Below are 17,134 nucleotides of genomic sequence, written 5' to 3'. Positions count from 1 at the left end.
ATTTAAAACAGTAATTTGAAAAATGATTGAAAATTGAATACTTTACATATATTTCTAGGATCATTTCCTAATTCTTACAATTTCCAAAAACTTTACCAATCATTGCATAAGCTCAAGCTGAGAGTTTTATTGAGTGTATCCTCTTCCAGACTGGTCAAGAGTGTGGGGTTCTGGCACCCCCACAGTGAAGTTCTACAGCAGATCGAGAACAGTCCGAGGCCCCTGCCTTGAGAAACGGAAATAAGGTTCCCTAGAAGGCATCAGCAGCACTGCTGAATGCTTGTGCATACAACTCCTGAGAGGCAGCAACTCCTCACAATGTCACTGCTCTTAGACCCATGGGAAGGTCGGCCTCCAAAGATGAGGCCACAACAAAACTAAAATAAACATCATAAATAAGTTACTAAAATTAAGCTTAAAATGAAGAAAATGGGAAATTGTTATTTTGTTACTTTTTCCTTAAGATTGAAATTCCTGAAATGGCTATTGTTGGTATTCAAAGAAATGCGAGGATTTAAGTCTCAACAGCCCAAGAGAACATGAGAATGAAGGTGACCAGTTACCCTGTGCCGGCTCCTGAGCTCACCCTCAGCTTCCTGGAGGTGGCGCATGGCTCACACTTACACTTGGGAACCCATGAAGACTGGAAGCATCATGGAGGTGCTCTGGGTGCTTTGAGACAGGAGGTCTTGAGACACAGGGCTACCTTTCTCCACGGCTATAGCAAATGGTTTTGTGTGTGTGTGTGTGTGTGTCTGTGTGTGTAGGCACACTGCAGTCTTTCCTTCTGCTTCCAAATGACATAGATACCCAACAGGGTGAGACTGCATGGCAAAGACAAGACTGCATAGGACCACAGCAGGGAATTCTACCATGCACAGGAGCAAAGACATCATAGCCTAGAAACAGTCATAAATCTTGCTAACTTGTACTGGAACCTACAAGCAACAGTTTTGAGAATCCAAGCATCCCCAAGCTGAATACTGGTAGGTGTCATCAGCAAAAGGAAAGCATGGAGATGCTCTTTGTTGGACCTTTCACTCCCTGCAGGTCCCTTCTGACACACTGGAACACTGAGTCCATTAGCTTGTGTCATTTAGTAACACTATCTATCTGAATGGGCAGCTCTACATTTCCCAGTAAATAAACAGACCCACTGGTGTCATACACCTGCTATAGATTGATATTCTCAAATTCTTTGATTTGTAAAATAATCCAGAGAAACAAACAAGCCTGGTATTGAATATAAAGCAGTAATCAAAAATTGCTCATTAAGTTACTTAAAATTAATTTCTCTTCTCAAAGTGCTTCAAAAACAAATTAAATCTGACTCCTCTTTTTGTTTGACTGATAATATAATCAAAACAATCTGATATTTTCATAATAAACTAACATAAGCCAGGAACGTCCACTGATGCAGTGCTCACACTATAGATTTATAATCTCCTATTTTATTGGCATGAATATTTCTAAACTTAAAAACCTTCCTGGTAAGTTCTTTTAATTTCTTATGACAAAAATTTCTCACAACACACAAATATTTACAACATATACATCGTTTTCAGCTCTTTACATTGAATCCCAAAGACAAATGTTTGTATAGGTTACCACAGAACAAAAGCTGTGACTCATGTTCTTATTTCATAAACTATTATAAGTTAAAGTGAATAGATTTCTTTTAATATTCCTTGTAGCATTTTACAAGTGCAACAGAAACTTGAAGACCCAAATTAAGATAGCTGGAGTTCACCGGACAAACGCTGCTCGCTGTCGCCACGCTGTTCACAGCAAAGGTTTGAAAAAATAAGCACCAATCATTCTTGCAAAGAACAATTTTATCTAAAAGGATTGGAAAGTGTTAAATACAGTCTGTAATTTACACAACAAGCAATAAATAAGCCGCTCTGAAAACCCATCCTGCACACCGCCAGCCTCGATAGAGAATGTACTGAGAACGAGCTGTCACGCACAAGATTGAAGTTAATTTTTTTTTTTTTCTTCAAAGAAATCAATCTGACTTCCAGCCAATGGTCTGCTATGATAACGAAGGCCACAGACAGGACACCTGGGCCAGTAAACAGGGTGAAACCTACACAACTCCAAGGGGGAAACATCTAGCAAATAAACCAAAAGCCAGAGGTCAATGCTGGTGATAGGCGCAGATGCTGGAAACCCTTCCCACAAGGCTGCTCTGCTCTGCTCCGCCCTAACTACGGTTTAGTCATCTATGGAGGAGAGAAGGGCTGGCGTTTGCTCTTATAGGTGACAACATGGTCTAACCACATGAGTGTCTGAAGGTCCTATGTGGAGAGCTGCTGTCACTGGATATTTTACAACAGGGCTTTCCCTCGGAATTGCACATAAGAAGGCTATTTAAAAAGTACAATAAAAATTTGCACAAATCAGACTTAAGAGTCAGGATGCTGTACACTTTCTACAGTATTATGCCTACAGGTGAAGAGACCACAGAAGTGCTGTGCCAAGAAGCTGTGGCTGGGATTTTTACTTTTTAGTTCCCCAGAACAATGAGTGAGTGCTCATGCGTTCAACCTTAGAGACTGATCTTCTCTTCTCCTTGAAGAAATGTCAATATCTATGGAGTCTTTACCAACAATTAGCCTCAGCCGCTTTGCGGGAGGAAGAGGAATGAAGTCATCATCGAAGTCCTCCTCGCAGTCCTCCTCCTCCTCCTCCCCCTCAGAAGATGAGGAGTCATCTGTGCTGTCCTCCTCATATTGACTGTAGTCGTCCACCTCCATCTGGGACTCGAGCAGGGAGAGGGGGTCGCTGCAGCACACCCCGTTCTCGTGCAGACCCTCTGCACATGGTCCCCTGTTCTCCTCATCCCTCTTGAGCTGGATCTTGAGCTTGGTCGAGCTGCTGCCCGGCCCCGTGCTAACCCCGTTACTGAGCTTGGCGACATAGAGGTTGCTGTCACTGTCGTGGTCCTTGCTGAGTTTGATGCTGATCTTTGAGGAGTTCACGCCGTCACTCTCATGGTCGTTTGTCTTGCTGCTGCTGTCGTGCCGCCTGCGAAGTGTCAGCTTGGGGATTCCAGAGCTGTTCTCCAGGATCAGCTGTGCATCGTACCTGGTGACCCGCCGCTTCTTTTTACTTTGTGCAGTTCTGAAGCTGTCTTTTGTGAAGCTGTCGGGTGTGACAACAGAGCAGCCAACAGGTGAGGGAGCAGAGTCTGTGTAGCTCACGGGCACCCTGACTGTGCCACTGGGCTCACCTTGATCAGGATGAGACCCTGGCAAATCTGGCAGCCCGTCTTTCCCAGGGAAGCTGTGCTCTGGACTGCAGTCCTCTGTCTTTGCTAAGTGTTTCACAGGTTTCACTTGTCGAAATTTCTTTCGTGACAGGCAGGAGTCATTCTTGGGACACTCCTGGGATGCTTCCTCCCTGTGAGCAGTCTCAGGAGCCAGTTCTTCCAGCATCTCTGGGGTTGGTTGCTGGCCACTGTCTGGGCAAGGTTCCAGTATACCATTTTTATAGCCATCCAAGGGACTTGGTTCAAGCTTGATGTCAGTGGTCTCCTTCAGACCTGTCCTTGTCCTCAAAGAGCGCCGGGTTGTGTAGGTGCAGGGCAAACTGTCGCCCTGCGAGTGAGCACCTCTCCCATGATTCTGCCTGTGTTCTCTCGCAGCATGTCTAGTCAAGCACCCACTCCCCACTGCAGCATGGGCTGGTCCCTCTGGCTCCCTTTCTTTCTTAATTGGCAAATTTTTATATAGCACGACTTTGGGCTCCTTAAGCACTAAGCTCCCCATCTCAAGCTTGCGGGATGTGCTCTTCTGGTCCAGCCGCTTGCAGTGATTCCGCAGTCTGATCTTGGAGAGTAAAGGCTTTGCCGGCTTTCTCAGTTTCTTTGGTACCCTGGGATTGTTGGTGTGCACTAGCTTGGGTGAGGTAGAGTTGGAAGCAGCCGGGACTCTCGGCATGGACGGCCTAGTCAGGGCTCGGCTCTTGCTGCTCTTTTTCACACCAACTGAAGATTTTCGGTTAGAAGCTGTGAAGTTCACAAGGAAAAAACAAAGATGAAACCAGCTGGGTATTGCAACATGACACGATTAATCAATCCCCAAAGCAGACCACCAGCCACAAACTGCTGATACACACGTGTGCAAGGCAGCCCTCCAGGAATAGTCTGATACACACGTGTGCAAGGCAGCCCTCCAGGAATAGTCTCACCAGAACAGCTTCCCTATATTGCCCCCATTACTAAGTATTTTTCTTACATAAAAAAATTTAAGGGGAAAGTAAATGAGTTAGTTTTTTTTTTTTTTAAAAGATTTATTTATTTATATGTAAGTATACTGTAGCTGTCTTCAGACACTCCAGAAGAGAGTCAGATCTCTTTATGGATGGTTGTGAGCCACCATGTGGTTGCTGGGATTTGAACTCCGGACCTTCGGAAGAGCAGTCGGGTGCTCTTACCCACTGAGCCATCTCACCAGCCCAATGAGTTAGTTTTTACCTTCATGTCTTCTCCCTCTCCTGCCTGCTCCCCCGCCGTGTGCGTGTGCATGTCTTATGTACATACATCCTGGCTGGCCTGGAACTTGATAAGACCAGGGTGGTCATGAACCCTCGGCAACCCTCCTGACTGTCTCTCAAATGCTGGGATCATTGGTGTGCACTGTAATGCCCAGCTTTTCTCCTGAACCCTTAGCCACTGTTTTAAATTTTCCCAAAGTGTATTATTACTTAGCTAGTATAGCAACAGAGAGCTAAGATGTACCGACTACTGGACTCTGGGAGACACATTATCTCCAATGGTTTTAAACAGAGGAGACTCTAAAGAACTATATGCTGTGCCCACCAATACTCATGCATCAGTAACAGAAGTTGTTTGTTTCACAGGATGGGAGGCTTCACTGGGATGACAGGTAGCTATTAGCTCAAGAGCTACAGAGTCCCACGGTGTACTCTTGATGTAATCAGGACAACAGATCTAAGCACACAGAAGGCTGCAGGACTCAGGTGACAGCTAAGTACCTCAGGAGACTGAGACTCAAAGACATGTTGCCCTTGCCCTACTGTCTTAACTTTTCTCTTTACATTTACATGATCACAAAATCTTACATTAGTCAAAGTTTTTGTTGTCTTTGAGACAGGGTTTCTTTGTATAGCCTTGGCTGTCCTAGAACTAGCTCTCTAGACCAGGCTAGCCTTGAACTCAGAAATCTGATTGCCTCTACCTCCTGAGTGCTGGAATTAAAGGCATGCACTGCCATCCCCTTCCCCAATTCATTAGTCAAATTTTAACTACTTAATTCTCTGAATTCTGCAGTTAAAAAAAAATCAAAAACAAAACAAAAACACAAACCAGCAAAAAGCTCCTTTATTAAAACTAGTCAGCAGAAAAGCTGTGGTGACTAGTACCCTCACAAAAGACCAGGTACAGCTCAACACAGGGCCTACGCAACAGTTGGTTGGGCAGCCCTGTTCCTTCTTTCCACATAGCAAAGCAAGGATCTAGCAATACTTTTTACCAAAAGAAATGAACAAGAACGTTTAACGAACATTCTAAAATAAACCACCAAGAGTAGAAGGTTTTCCACTTCAGAGACAGGCTTGCCAGTAGCCAAACCATCAGAGCCCAGTGATGAGAGCTGAGTGTCCCAAGAATCCACGTATCTGTGTGGGTTGCTGCCAAGGATAGGACTTATTTCTAGAGCAGTGCAGTAGTCTTGAGGCTGAGTGACTTACAGATTGACATGGCCTACAACTGTGCACATTTGCACTCCTGCTTGTGCGCATTCTCGCTCTCTCTCTCTCATGTCAAAAGGTAGAATGTTTAGGGAATACTTTAGCAAACAGATGGCTCTAACAAACTATACACACACACATTAATGTTCTATGTTTTGGCTGCTTCCAGGTGCAACCCAAGGGATTACGTTTCTCATTTGTCATGCTTCCTCAAACATGGCTTCTTCCAGAACTATCTCTAACCAGGCTTTGCAGTCTCTAGCCTTTCACTTTTCCATTTCCATCCCACTCTTGCTTTGAGCCCATCCACACAATGACTGGATCCACAGCATGCTCTTGTCAGCATCCCTCTGCAGCCTGAGCCCTGCCCCTCTAGTGGGGTAGCCTTTGCTAGGAGGACCACCGAATAAGACAGTGTATATATTCTCTAGCCCCTTTCTGTTTTCATTTCCATCAACTAGAGTCTGGTAACCATTCTCATCGCCTCCAGGTTAAGTCTATGATCTTTTCTTCCTTCGGCCTGGCAAGCCATTAGGCACCTGCCGGCCCAAGCCCTTTGAATATAATTTTCCAGGTGACAAGTGCCTACCTGGCCAGCTGCCATCAGATGCTAGCAGTTCCTAAGCCTCTAGCCCTCCTGAACACTGATTAAAGCTGCTCCAGGGCTGATAGGCCTGCATTGTCCCCCAGAGCTCTGGCAGCTTCTCCCTCAGTTCTCTACCCTGTCACTAGTATATTCCATCTATTTACTGCCCAAGCTGATCATCCTGGATTCTTCCTTCCCTAACTGCCTGCAGTTAGTCACCATCACACATGGCACTACCTCCTGCCTGGCCCTCGCATGGCACTGGCCCACACTCATCTCCCCAGAGGCAGAATGACTTGTCTCATTGTTTCATGTCCCCCTGGAAGGCAACCCTTGCGATACCCCGATGGCCTGAGAATAAAGGCTGAAACCTTCAACTAAGTCACATTCTTTCTTTTCTCCATCCGTGAAGCAGCAGCTTTCCAGATTAAAGGCCTTCCGACTCGTGAGCTTGGGCACGTAAGTCCCTCTGCTGTGGACATGCTTCACCTGGCTAGTGTCATCCTTTAGAGAGCCTCTTCTGATTGGACTCTTGGCATCAAAGGCTCTCTTTACTTAGTTCTTAATTTAGTCCGTTAGCTGAATTGCATTTTAAGTTGACTCTAAGTCCGATTTCTCCCAGACCCTCCCTTTCTTAGATTCCCTGTAGGTAGCAGTGCCAAGCACTGACAAGTGGTTCTTATGTTTGTGATCTGAGCACAGACTACACTTGGTGGCACATTGTTTCAGAAAGGACTGCCCTTCTATTTCTGTCAAAGCATTCAGAGTTTATCTGAAAAGTATCATCCCACTAAAAGTCCAGGAAAAGGTGAGCTCACTGAAAGAAGGAAGCAGGAAAACGTGATTAAGACTCGCCAAGAGTGCCAGGGGAATCACTATGCAGACACTTAAGAATACTTGTGAGAGATGAGGCTTCCATGATGCTAAGTCAAGAGGAGGAAAGCTGGTGGACACGACGACGAACTGTGAGTCAATCATTTCAAAGTGTATTGAGATTCAGTCAGGGCCCTCATGTCCACGGAGGCAGGAGTGCCCTAGCTGCCCTTGCTGAGGGCACCTTCTCTTTTGTAATGGTCGATAAATCCCAAATGCATAACCTGGATGGTAACTTTGGGGGAGGAGGGGTATACATTTCTCCTGTCAGCTACCTGCTGGATACTGCACACAAGTCACATGATGACCTAGAGTGTTTCTTAGGAACCAAGCTTCCTTCGGCAGGTGGCTCCATCTCCACACGCCAGCTGCTGAGAGAGAGGTGGGACTGGAGCTTGGCTGTGGTTCCAGACACTGAGTTCCTGGTCACTGCTATGCTACCTACATTGCAGCTTCAGTTCCAACTGACCAAGGGCACACGGTACATGGCCACCGACGGCGGTTGCTCCGGGATGTCGTTTAAACAATACAGCAGTATGCCGCTTGCTCTGTGTGCACCATAAAGAAGCACAACAAAAGAACACTAGTGTTGCCTTGAGCTCTTAAACTATGCTGGCAAAGCATATGAATCAAGTCTGTACAAGGGCCATCTGTAGTTTAGAATCCAGAAAACCCTAAGCAGCACGTGAAAGTCTCCCATTTATCAGGCACAAGGACTTTTACCTGTCGTGACCGACTAGCGCCACCTGAAAAGAGTGATAGCATAGAAAGGCAGGCCACCTGAGCAGGATGAGCCAGTGAGAGGTGGCACTGCAGAGAAGGGGCAGCCCTGCCTCCATACCCAGCCAGGAGCTCCTTTAGTCCACATAAACTCTTTCTACTGGCATGTCTGCTGGCATGTCCTGTATTGGCTTATGTTGAGGGTAGTGCCTGTCCAGTTTTGGATGCTACTTGAGTTTTCACGTTTCAGACACCTTATCACTAACTATAGGAGACAGACAAGCCAGTAAGGTACCAAGGCCTAGAAAACCATGACCCTCCAAAGGGCACTGGAACTTAGACTGGAGGACTCATTTTGGACATGGGATGTCTCGCTGTCTTCACTTCTGGGTGCTAAAGCAGAAAGTCACCTTGGACCTCCTGAGACCCCATCTCTCAACCTTGTTTAGAGATAGAATGTTTTCCTTGTGCCTAGGGAGCAATGTTGCTTTGTACACCTGTCAAAGCAGGACTTCTACCAGCTGCCAAACTGCAAGTAAAGGCAGGGGAAAGAGAAGCAAGCAGGCCAACAGCAGGCCCTGGCCATACAGAAGGCATGCCTGAAGTCTTGGAAGAAAGTTCCAATGCTTGCTGAATTATGGTCAGGATATTCTGGTAAAACCTTAACTTCTAAAAACACTGACTAGGTAACTACACTGGCAGGCACCTGAGTTCCATTGCTGAGTTTAGCACAATGGAAGGACAGCACTGACTTGTCGTCTAACTTCCACACATGTGCCATGGACACACTCTCCAGGGTCAAAAAAAAAAAAAAAAGCCCCTCACAAGATAGCTAAAGCATAGGTAAGAAAAAGGACAAAGGACACAACAGGTGCCTGTCCTATACACTTCTAGATGTCATCTCCTGCTAGGCAAGAGTGACAAAATGACACCCAAGCCTTGGCTCTTCCTGAGGCATGGGCCATGCCTCCAAGTCACTGACAGTAAGCTTTGGCTTACTTTAACATACATGTTGCTAAAAGGCATTCTGATTAATAAACCCAGCACCTAACACAAGCAGCCACTACCAAGGCTGAACTCTCTAAGATGCTGAGGCTACAGTAGCTCAAAGGTGCTGCTCAGGCTCTCTGCCCTTGAGAAAAAACAGCGCTGCAGTAACTTTGCGCTTGTCTTGAAGGTGAGGCATAAGTTTCCCAGGAAGGGCCAGAACCACCACATCTTGTCATTCTCTAAAAACCACTGGACTTCGTAATTAGCTGTTGTGATTGCGTCCCCATGCTGTAACACACTACCATACACAATGCCTGCACAAACTATTTGTATTAAGTTCTTAGGCTAAGAAATGCACCGAGTTTATAGTGGATATACCAGTGATCACGTTCATCTACAAAACACAGGGACTCTCAGTCATCAGAGCCATTGTGTGATGATAGTATTGTGGCCATCTGGATTGCAGTCCACACCTCAGCGCTGCCAGTAAGTATTTATGCAATGGGCTTCACAAGCTCCAGTGTCTTCAAGGAACCAGACTCAAGAAAACAAAGTTCATTGCACTGCCTTTATTAAGAGAACCAACAGTCAACAGTGAATGAGTGACTGACACCTCAGCTATTTTGTGAACTTGAACTACACTATTGCTTTTATACTAGAGGTTATGTCTGGCCTTGAACTTCAAGTAGATTCAGATATCCACACAGTGGCATTTACCATCATGGAGACACTTTCCCTTTTCTTCAAAATTTTCTGTAAGGGAAAGGAACACCCAAGAGTGGGCTGAAAACAGCTGAAGGCATGGAGAAGATCCTGGAACAGCCAGTGCCTGAGGGGGATCCCAAGTGCTCAGTCACTAGAGTGCTAGAAGATATACTCTGTGGTAACCAAGGCCAACTTTTCTCACAGACGACTCTAGTAGAGACGAGTCAGACAGGAGAACCTGCTGATGTGCTGCAGCATCACAGCCTCCACAGAGGTCCCAGCACTCAAACTCCACTGTGCTGTCTTTGGCCTCTGTAACATTTCTTCTCTTCCTTTTCTCTTTGTTCACCACCAACCCCAGTTTCCATTAGACACTCCACCAACATAAAACTGGCCCCGAGCTTCCTGGATTGCTACTTTCTGTAGTAGCAATCACACACCCTACAATAGCCACATCCAAACACTCTTGGCACACTTCGGAGCCTAGTGAACTAGGTTGATTCACCTCAAAAAATGCTAATCAAATAGTTAAATGAATGGAAGTCTTGAAGCTATAATGAACTCTGGGTCCATCCTGTTCCTTGACTGGCTGGAGACGGACCTGGGTAGCCTGATGAACCAGCCAATCTCTTGCGGGGCCTCTAACACCATTACCCATCACTAATGACTTGAAAATGTTTTCCTTGAGCATGATGGGCTTGGTACATATGCTGAATATTTCAATGTCCAATTACCAAGTATTCAAAAATACATAGAGATGTTGGCTCTAAATTTGGAATTGATATAAACTGCTATGGATGAAAAGTATGTTGTGTACTGCCAAGTGCATTTCTAGCTGAAATGCCTCAAGTCTCAGTTTCTATCAATTTGGAATTTCAAAACCACTGAGGCTGGGCTGGAGAGATGGCTCAGTGGTTAAGAGCACTGACTGCTCTTCCAGAGGTTCTGAGTTCAATTCCCAGCAACCACATTGTGGCTCACAACCATCCGTAATGGGATTTGATTCCCTCTTCTGGTGTGTCTGAGGACAGCGACAGTGTACTAACAAACACAAATAAATCTTAAAAACAAAAAACACAAAAACAAGGAACAAAAAAACAAAAAACCCTCCTGGGGCATGCTACAGACCCTCCTGGGGCATGCTACAGACCCTCCTAGGGCATGCTACAGACCCTCCTAGGGCATGCTACAGAACTGAGGAGCATAACTGGCACCTCACAGCAGCTCCCTTACTTACTTACTTGCATTGTCTTTTTCCTGAGTGGTGTCTGCATCTGTGTTAGAGCTGACAGACTGACTGTCTGAGTTTTTGCCGCTGTCACCTAACTTTTTAAGCCTATTTAAGCGTTTATCTGTTTCTCTAAGTCCGTATTTGCTATTGATAACAGGAGCAGGCGCAGGCAGTCCTACTCGTGATTTAAAAGCACCAGTTCCCCGTCTGAAAGAGAAAACAGCAAAGGTCAAACAAATGGAGCAGACGACTTACAATAAGCTTGGCTGCCGAGGGTGTGCGGCCACGTTAGGTCAAGGGTTGAGATGAACTGATGAGGCCTCCACTACAGTTAGAGAACCGCCCGCTTTAGAGCTCTCAGAGAGAGCCAGCATGCATCTACCAAAACTCTTTTGAAACTATGGTTACAATGTTTGTCTTAATTACTCATTTCTGTCTGTGGACCTGATCTGCAGATCTCCTATACAGAGGATTCTTCAATTTGTTATTTATTTTTAAGGAAGCAAAACTAAAATCCTACATTATAACCNTTTTACCTAGCACTTAACTTTCTTGCACCACATCTAAAAGTAAGCGTACACTGAACACATGCTTTGAAAGCTCATATTTCCAGAGAACATCTATGAATGTATTCAATGTTTTGTGACGTGTGTGTTTAAGTATGCATGAGGACACTCAACACATGAGCCTACAAAAGCCAGAAACAGCATCAGATCCTTTGGAGCTGAAGTAACTGGAAGCTGTTAAGAGCCTGACACAGGTGCTAAGACTGGAACTTGGGTCCTGTGAAAAGAGCGGTATGAACTCTCAGCTGCTGAGCTATGTCTTCATCTGACTCTGACTTGACTGGGTCATTTGAACATTTTTTGTCATTACTTATGTCATCAACAAGACCTTTAAAACTCTAGTTAGGGAAGGAAGATATATTCTCTCTCTCTCTCCCTCCCCTGCCCCCCTCTCTTTCTGACAAGGGTCTCTAGTTCTAGCTGTCCTGGATCTTTCTATGTAGACCAAGATGACCTCTAAGTCACATGAGATCTGCTGGCCTCTACTTTCTGGGTGTTGGGATTAAAGGAGTGCACCACCACATTTGGCTCTGACACTTTTTTGGTCAAGTTTTATTTTCTTTTTAATTACATGTGCACACTGCTTGTGGACGTTGTACAGAGGGGTGCGCACTAGGCTCCGCACCACGATGTACAACGTCCACAAGCAGGATCTTTTCCTAATCATTTTAGATTGTTTATTTAAACTGTATTTGGAAGTCTAGCCTATTTTTCCCCAGAAGCAGAGGTAGTACTCACTTCCCACGTGCACTCTGCTTGTTTTAGAACTCTCTGTTCACTATTGTTCATTCCTAACCAATGCATCAAGTTTGATCATAACCATTATAATACAATAATCTTTAATATCTCTCAGGTAACTCTCCTTTAAAAAAAAAAAGAAAAAGATGCAAGGTCTCTTGTTTCTCGGGCTGGTCTCAAATGCTCTACTTACCAAGAATGACCAGAACTTGTAATCCTTCTGCCTCACTCTCTGAGTGCTGGAATCATAGACAAATAACACTGTAGCAGCCGCTCAAGCGCCAAGCGCAGGGATCTACCCTGTTCTTTAAGCAGCTCTGTTGTCGCTACCTCCCCAACCTCCTCTAATTTTGTTGTGGTCGCTGTTGTTCAGTGCTGAGGACTAGGCTTCTTTCATGATTGTTTTGAGAGAGAGCTTACTGTGTGGCCTAGGTTTACCTTAAACTTTTCCAAGTGCATGTGATTCAGCCTCCCAAATACTGGAATTATCAGCATAAACTACCCTGCCTGGCTACCCCTAATGTTCTTTTGATTTTGTTTTTCTTGGTTTTCATCAAGCATACAATACTTCACAAGTTTTAATATAGTTTTGGTCATTCTAAAAATAAAGTTTCAAGCAGTTTATTATTATGGAAAGAGTGGCATCTATGTGTTCACAGCCAACATCACAGTTCTTTTTACTCAGATCTTATCTTGAGGGCCTGCCTCATAAACTTATTACCCCCACTGTGTTTCCATTTGCATACCCTCATAGACTACATTTACTGCTGTTTTCTCCTAAGCACTTCTGTACATCAGTAACAGCTGTGTGACATCTGATTTTCTTTTCATACAACACTTGGGGCTGAGCTACAGAGCACATGCTAGCTCCACACTCATATGATGTGGGTGGTTGGGCAGGGTCAATACCACACTGTCATGACAGTGACATGCTGAACAGGCAGACAGTCTGATTCTTTACCTTTCACAAGTATAACATTCGCAGAACTCATTATTTTCTCCAAAAAAGCCATCTCCATAGTAACAAGAAATTTCTTCTCCAGGTTCAATATCTCTCAGAGCCTTAACACATGCTGTATCTCGACCAGTTGACACAAACTGAAATAGAAGTAATGTGTTAAGACTCTCACACCCAAGGCAAACAAAGAATCTTGAGGTATTTGGTTTCTTTTATGCTTACCTTACAGTTAGGTCTGCAATCTGAAAAATGTCCAAAAGAGAAAGTCAATTAACTGCTGATAAGATCTGAAACACGAAGTTACAGAATCTGAAAAGGCTTTCCAGACAACTTCACAGTTTAGGTCTCACGTCACACTGGGCATATTTAATAAATCTGAAGATAATGGCCATTCCAAACTCCCCTGAGTACGGCCAGGCCACACTAGCTGTGGGCAGCCAGCCCACACAGTGTAGACGCCTCAGAAGGCAGCTTACCATGATTTATAAATGCAGCAGGACCGAGCCAGAGTTGAGCACAATTTTTCCTTGTGGAATACATGACACTGAAGTCGTTTTCTCCGTGTCTAAGTAGCATGTTCTCCTCAATTTCTGAAAGTTCGGCAATACAACCCACCAGTAATTCTATTTTGTCATTTCGTTTCCTATTTAAAATATGTGATAAAAATTACTAGTAATTATAATAAGGCTTCTTTTAAAAAAAAAATAAGCCTTCCCACTAAATATCAGAACTGAGCAGCGTTGGCTCCACATACTTTGCTGACTGACCTGGAGTCCACCTGAGCATGCTCTTCCTGATTTCTTATCTGCCTTACTCCCACAGAGAATGGAAGCTTGTAACTCTCACCACCCTGCAGAGCCTGAATCAGCATCTCATGGGAGGCAGGGGCTCAACTACTTGCTGTTCTGCATTAAATTTGCAAATGGGTCCCACAGTAGTGGGGTCATGAGGGTCCAGAAAACGTTGTCATCATCCAGTAGGGCACACCACTCACTAAAAGTGTTCTGTAAGCCCAAACTACAAGCTTAAGTTTCCTAGTAGCCACACCAAGGAAGAAGAGGTGAAATTCCTCTTAGTAGTGTATTTTAAGTCCACATATCCCAAATAATACTTCAGCAGGCAATTACTATAGGAACTATGAAAGAGAAAAAGAACACAATGTGAACTCTGGTGAGGATGTATATGGCAGCTCTTCATTGAGACAGACTGTATTTCCAGGACTCCATAAGCTGGTGGCTGCTTTATTGCAAAGTACAGCCCTTGGGCCCTAGGTCATGTGCAACACCAGAGACAGGAGAGCTGATTAGCAGCTCAATGCAAACCTGAGGCACAGTACCTCTGCAGACACCATCCCAGGGACTACTTGGCAATAATGCTCTTTTACACATTCTATTTTTAGGTACCTGAGCCCTGACATTTTTGCTATCAAAATACTAAAGAACCACAGGAGGGACTGCCTAGTTCTCCTGGGATGAAAGGTAAGGAACAGGTTATCAATAGGAAAGAGAGTCACACCTTTGATCTCATCTATGGCTTTTAAGCCTCAAACTAAGATTTGATTTTACTTTTGAGATGGGATCTCACTGTGTGGCTTGGCTAGCTTGGAACTTACTATGCAGACCAAGCTGGCCTTGAACTCACAAAACTCTGTTTGTTTCCTGAGTGCTGGGATTAAAAACAGTCATTACTACTTTTATTTAAGCTGGTATGCATTCATGTTTTAAAGCAGGTTCATGTATTCAAATGTTTTTACCTGTAATACTTAGGACCTGTCCCACTGACCTGGAAGCAGGTCATCAAGCCTTGGCACCCTCCTCCTTCCAGCAGTCCATCACGGAACAGCTATTTAGAACCAACATGCTGTGGCTTAGAGATGGGACCAAGTTACCCAGATTTCTGACTTCACTACCAATAGGTTTGAGCTTGGCACTGCACTGACTCTCAGGGAACTCACTGGCTCACCCTAACCATGGTTTCTTAAGTACTTTAATGACAATTTCAAAACTGCAAACAGAAACACACTGAGTCTTGACTAGTGTAATAATTACCACTCTTTTGTTGCAACTATCTTGGCTCCATTTTGTTCTGAAGAGTATCTATTACAAGGCAGTATTTCAAATCCACTGTCAGTTGCAAACATCCGCAAGTAAATAAAGACCTAAAGCAGGAAAAAAAAATGTGACTATTATTTATTCTGCTAGACTTTCTCAAAATTATAAAAGTATACCAACAACAACAACAATGTAAACTACTGAATAGCAAAGTGAAAACCTTTCCTGTTAGTCTCAGTGTAAATACTCAATGGTTACACAAAGAATTTCACTGCAGATGAACAGCCAGGTCGCCTTCTGTATTACAGATCTAAAGAGACATTTCCTGCTTTGGTGAAACTACCTCGAAGGCCGGGGACTAATCAGGTGGCAGAGCACTTTGTCCAGCTCAACCTCAAGCTCTGTAAGCCACAGCCACCACTGCTCACGAACATTCAGGCTTCAGTTTACGTATAAATCTTTGTTTTTCTGAGACAGAGTCTCACACTGTAGTCTAGCTAGCTAAAACTCATTATGTAGCCCACACTGGCCTCAAACTTGTAGCGATCTTCCAGCTTCAATACCACAGCCAGGTGCAATGTATCTGGACACAGGTCAGCAGCATTAATGCACTTAACTTACATGTTCCTTGAATAATTTCTCCTGCATTTTGTTTTTGTTGAGAAAATAATGCCGTGCCCATTCCCCCGAAGTCAAACATTTGAAAGCTTTCTCTAAGTGTTCATCTTTCTTAAAGCGTTCAATTACTTCCTTTAGCTCTTCTTGCCTTCCTTTTATAGGCCGAAATCTGAAAGAAATCAAAATAGCCAGTTTAGTTATCTATCACAATTCTTTCAACTTTTTTTTTTGTTTGTTTTTCCAGACAGGGTTTCTCGGTGTAGCCCTGGCTGTCCTGGAACTCACTTTGTAGACCAGGCTGGCCTCAAACTCAGAAATCCACCTGCCTCTGCCTCCTGAGTGCTGGGATTAAAGGCGTGCGCCACCACGCCCGGCTTCTTTCAACTTTTTAAACTGATTAATTATATATATATTATATATTTGGCCTGCATGCATATATGTGCACCACATGTGTGCCTGGTGCCCCCTGGAGTCACAAGAGGATGTCAGGTCACCTGAACAGGAGGTACAGACAGTTGTGAGTACTAGAACTGAACCCGGGTCCTCTACAAGAATAGCTAATACTTTTAACCTTTGAGCTATCTCTCTAGGCCATCTATCACAATTCTTGAGCTACTGATTCAACTGAACAGATCTTAAGGAAGCTGGAATCCTACAGACAATGTGGTTATCACAGCAAAGATTTAAAGAAGAAAAACAATAATCTTGACAGTTAAATTGTCAATTATTACAACAATTACTTGAAAAAAAACCTTCCTTTTTTCCTTTTCCTGTGTGTGGTATTCTATGCACGCTGGCATGTGTAGATGAACACGTCTGCATGTGGGGGACAGAGGTTGGTACTAGGCACATTCCTCCATCGAGCTCCACTTTATGTATTCAAATTTGGCTGGTGCAGCATGCCACCTCCACCCTTGAGTGTTGGGGTTACATTCAGGCTGCTATATCTATCTGGCTTTTAAATTTTTTTTAAAATGTTGGTTCTGGGAACCAGAACACCAGTCTTCATACTCATATGACAAATTCTTTATCCACTGAGCCATCTCCCCAGGCCACAGTTTCCTTTTTGTCTTCAAACAGCACTTTAATGCTTTTGTCTGTTATCTCATTAACTGTGAAATGAGAGGACTCAAAAACCTGTTTTGCCTCACATATCCATTAATCACCTACTTTGAGAGGCACAAAATGAATGGCTCAGAATAGAGAAAATCCAAGTAGAGGTAAAAGGGCAAGCGTAGCTGAGCGTGGTGGCGCATGCCTTTCATCCCAGCACTTGGGAGGCAGAGGCAAGCAGATTTCTGAGTTCGAGGCCAGCCTGGTCTACAGAGTGAGTTCCAGGACAGCCAGGACTACACAGAGAAACCCGGTCTTGAAAAACCAAAA

General features: G+C 44.3%; 1 protein-coding gene across 4 annotated transcripts in view; it reads right to left on the bottom strand.

The window, feature by feature from the left end:
• Nucleotides 1-1,998: 1,998 nt before the first annotated feature.
• Nucleotides 1,999-17,134, bottom strand: part of Kmt5b (lysine methyltransferase 5B) — a 47,832-nt gene continuing 32,696 nt past the window's right edge. For all 4 annotated transcript variants that reach the window (XM_029472518.1, XM_021151711.2, XM_029472519.1 and 1 more), the window contains 7 exons: nt 15,755-15,920; nt 15,131-15,240; nt 13,559-13,725; nt 13,305-13,324; nt 13,086-13,222; nt 10,831-11,027; nt 1,999-4,012 (listed from right to left, as the gene is read on the bottom strand). In XM_029472518.1, the coding sequence (XP_029328378.1) occupies nt 2,538-4,012; nt 10,831-11,027; nt 13,086-13,222; nt 13,305-13,324; nt 13,559-13,725; nt 15,131-15,240; nt 15,755-15,920 (2,272 nt within the window). In that variant the 3' untranslated portion in view covers nt 1,999-2,537. The remainder of the gene's footprint in view (nt 4,013-10,830; nt 11,028-13,085; nt 13,223-13,304; nt 13,325-13,558; nt 13,726-15,130; nt 15,241-15,754; nt 15,921-17,134) is intronic.

This window comes from Mus caroli, chromosome 19 (genome assembly GCF_900094665.2).
Source record: "Mus caroli chromosome 19, CAROLI_EIJ_v1.1, whole genome shotgun sequence".
Lineage (NCBI taxonomy): Eukaryota > Metazoa > Chordata > Mammalia > Rodentia > Muridae > Mus > Mus caroli.
The sequence above is the reverse complement of the archived record's forward strand: the minus strand, read 5'-3'. Positions and strand labels throughout refer to the sequence as shown.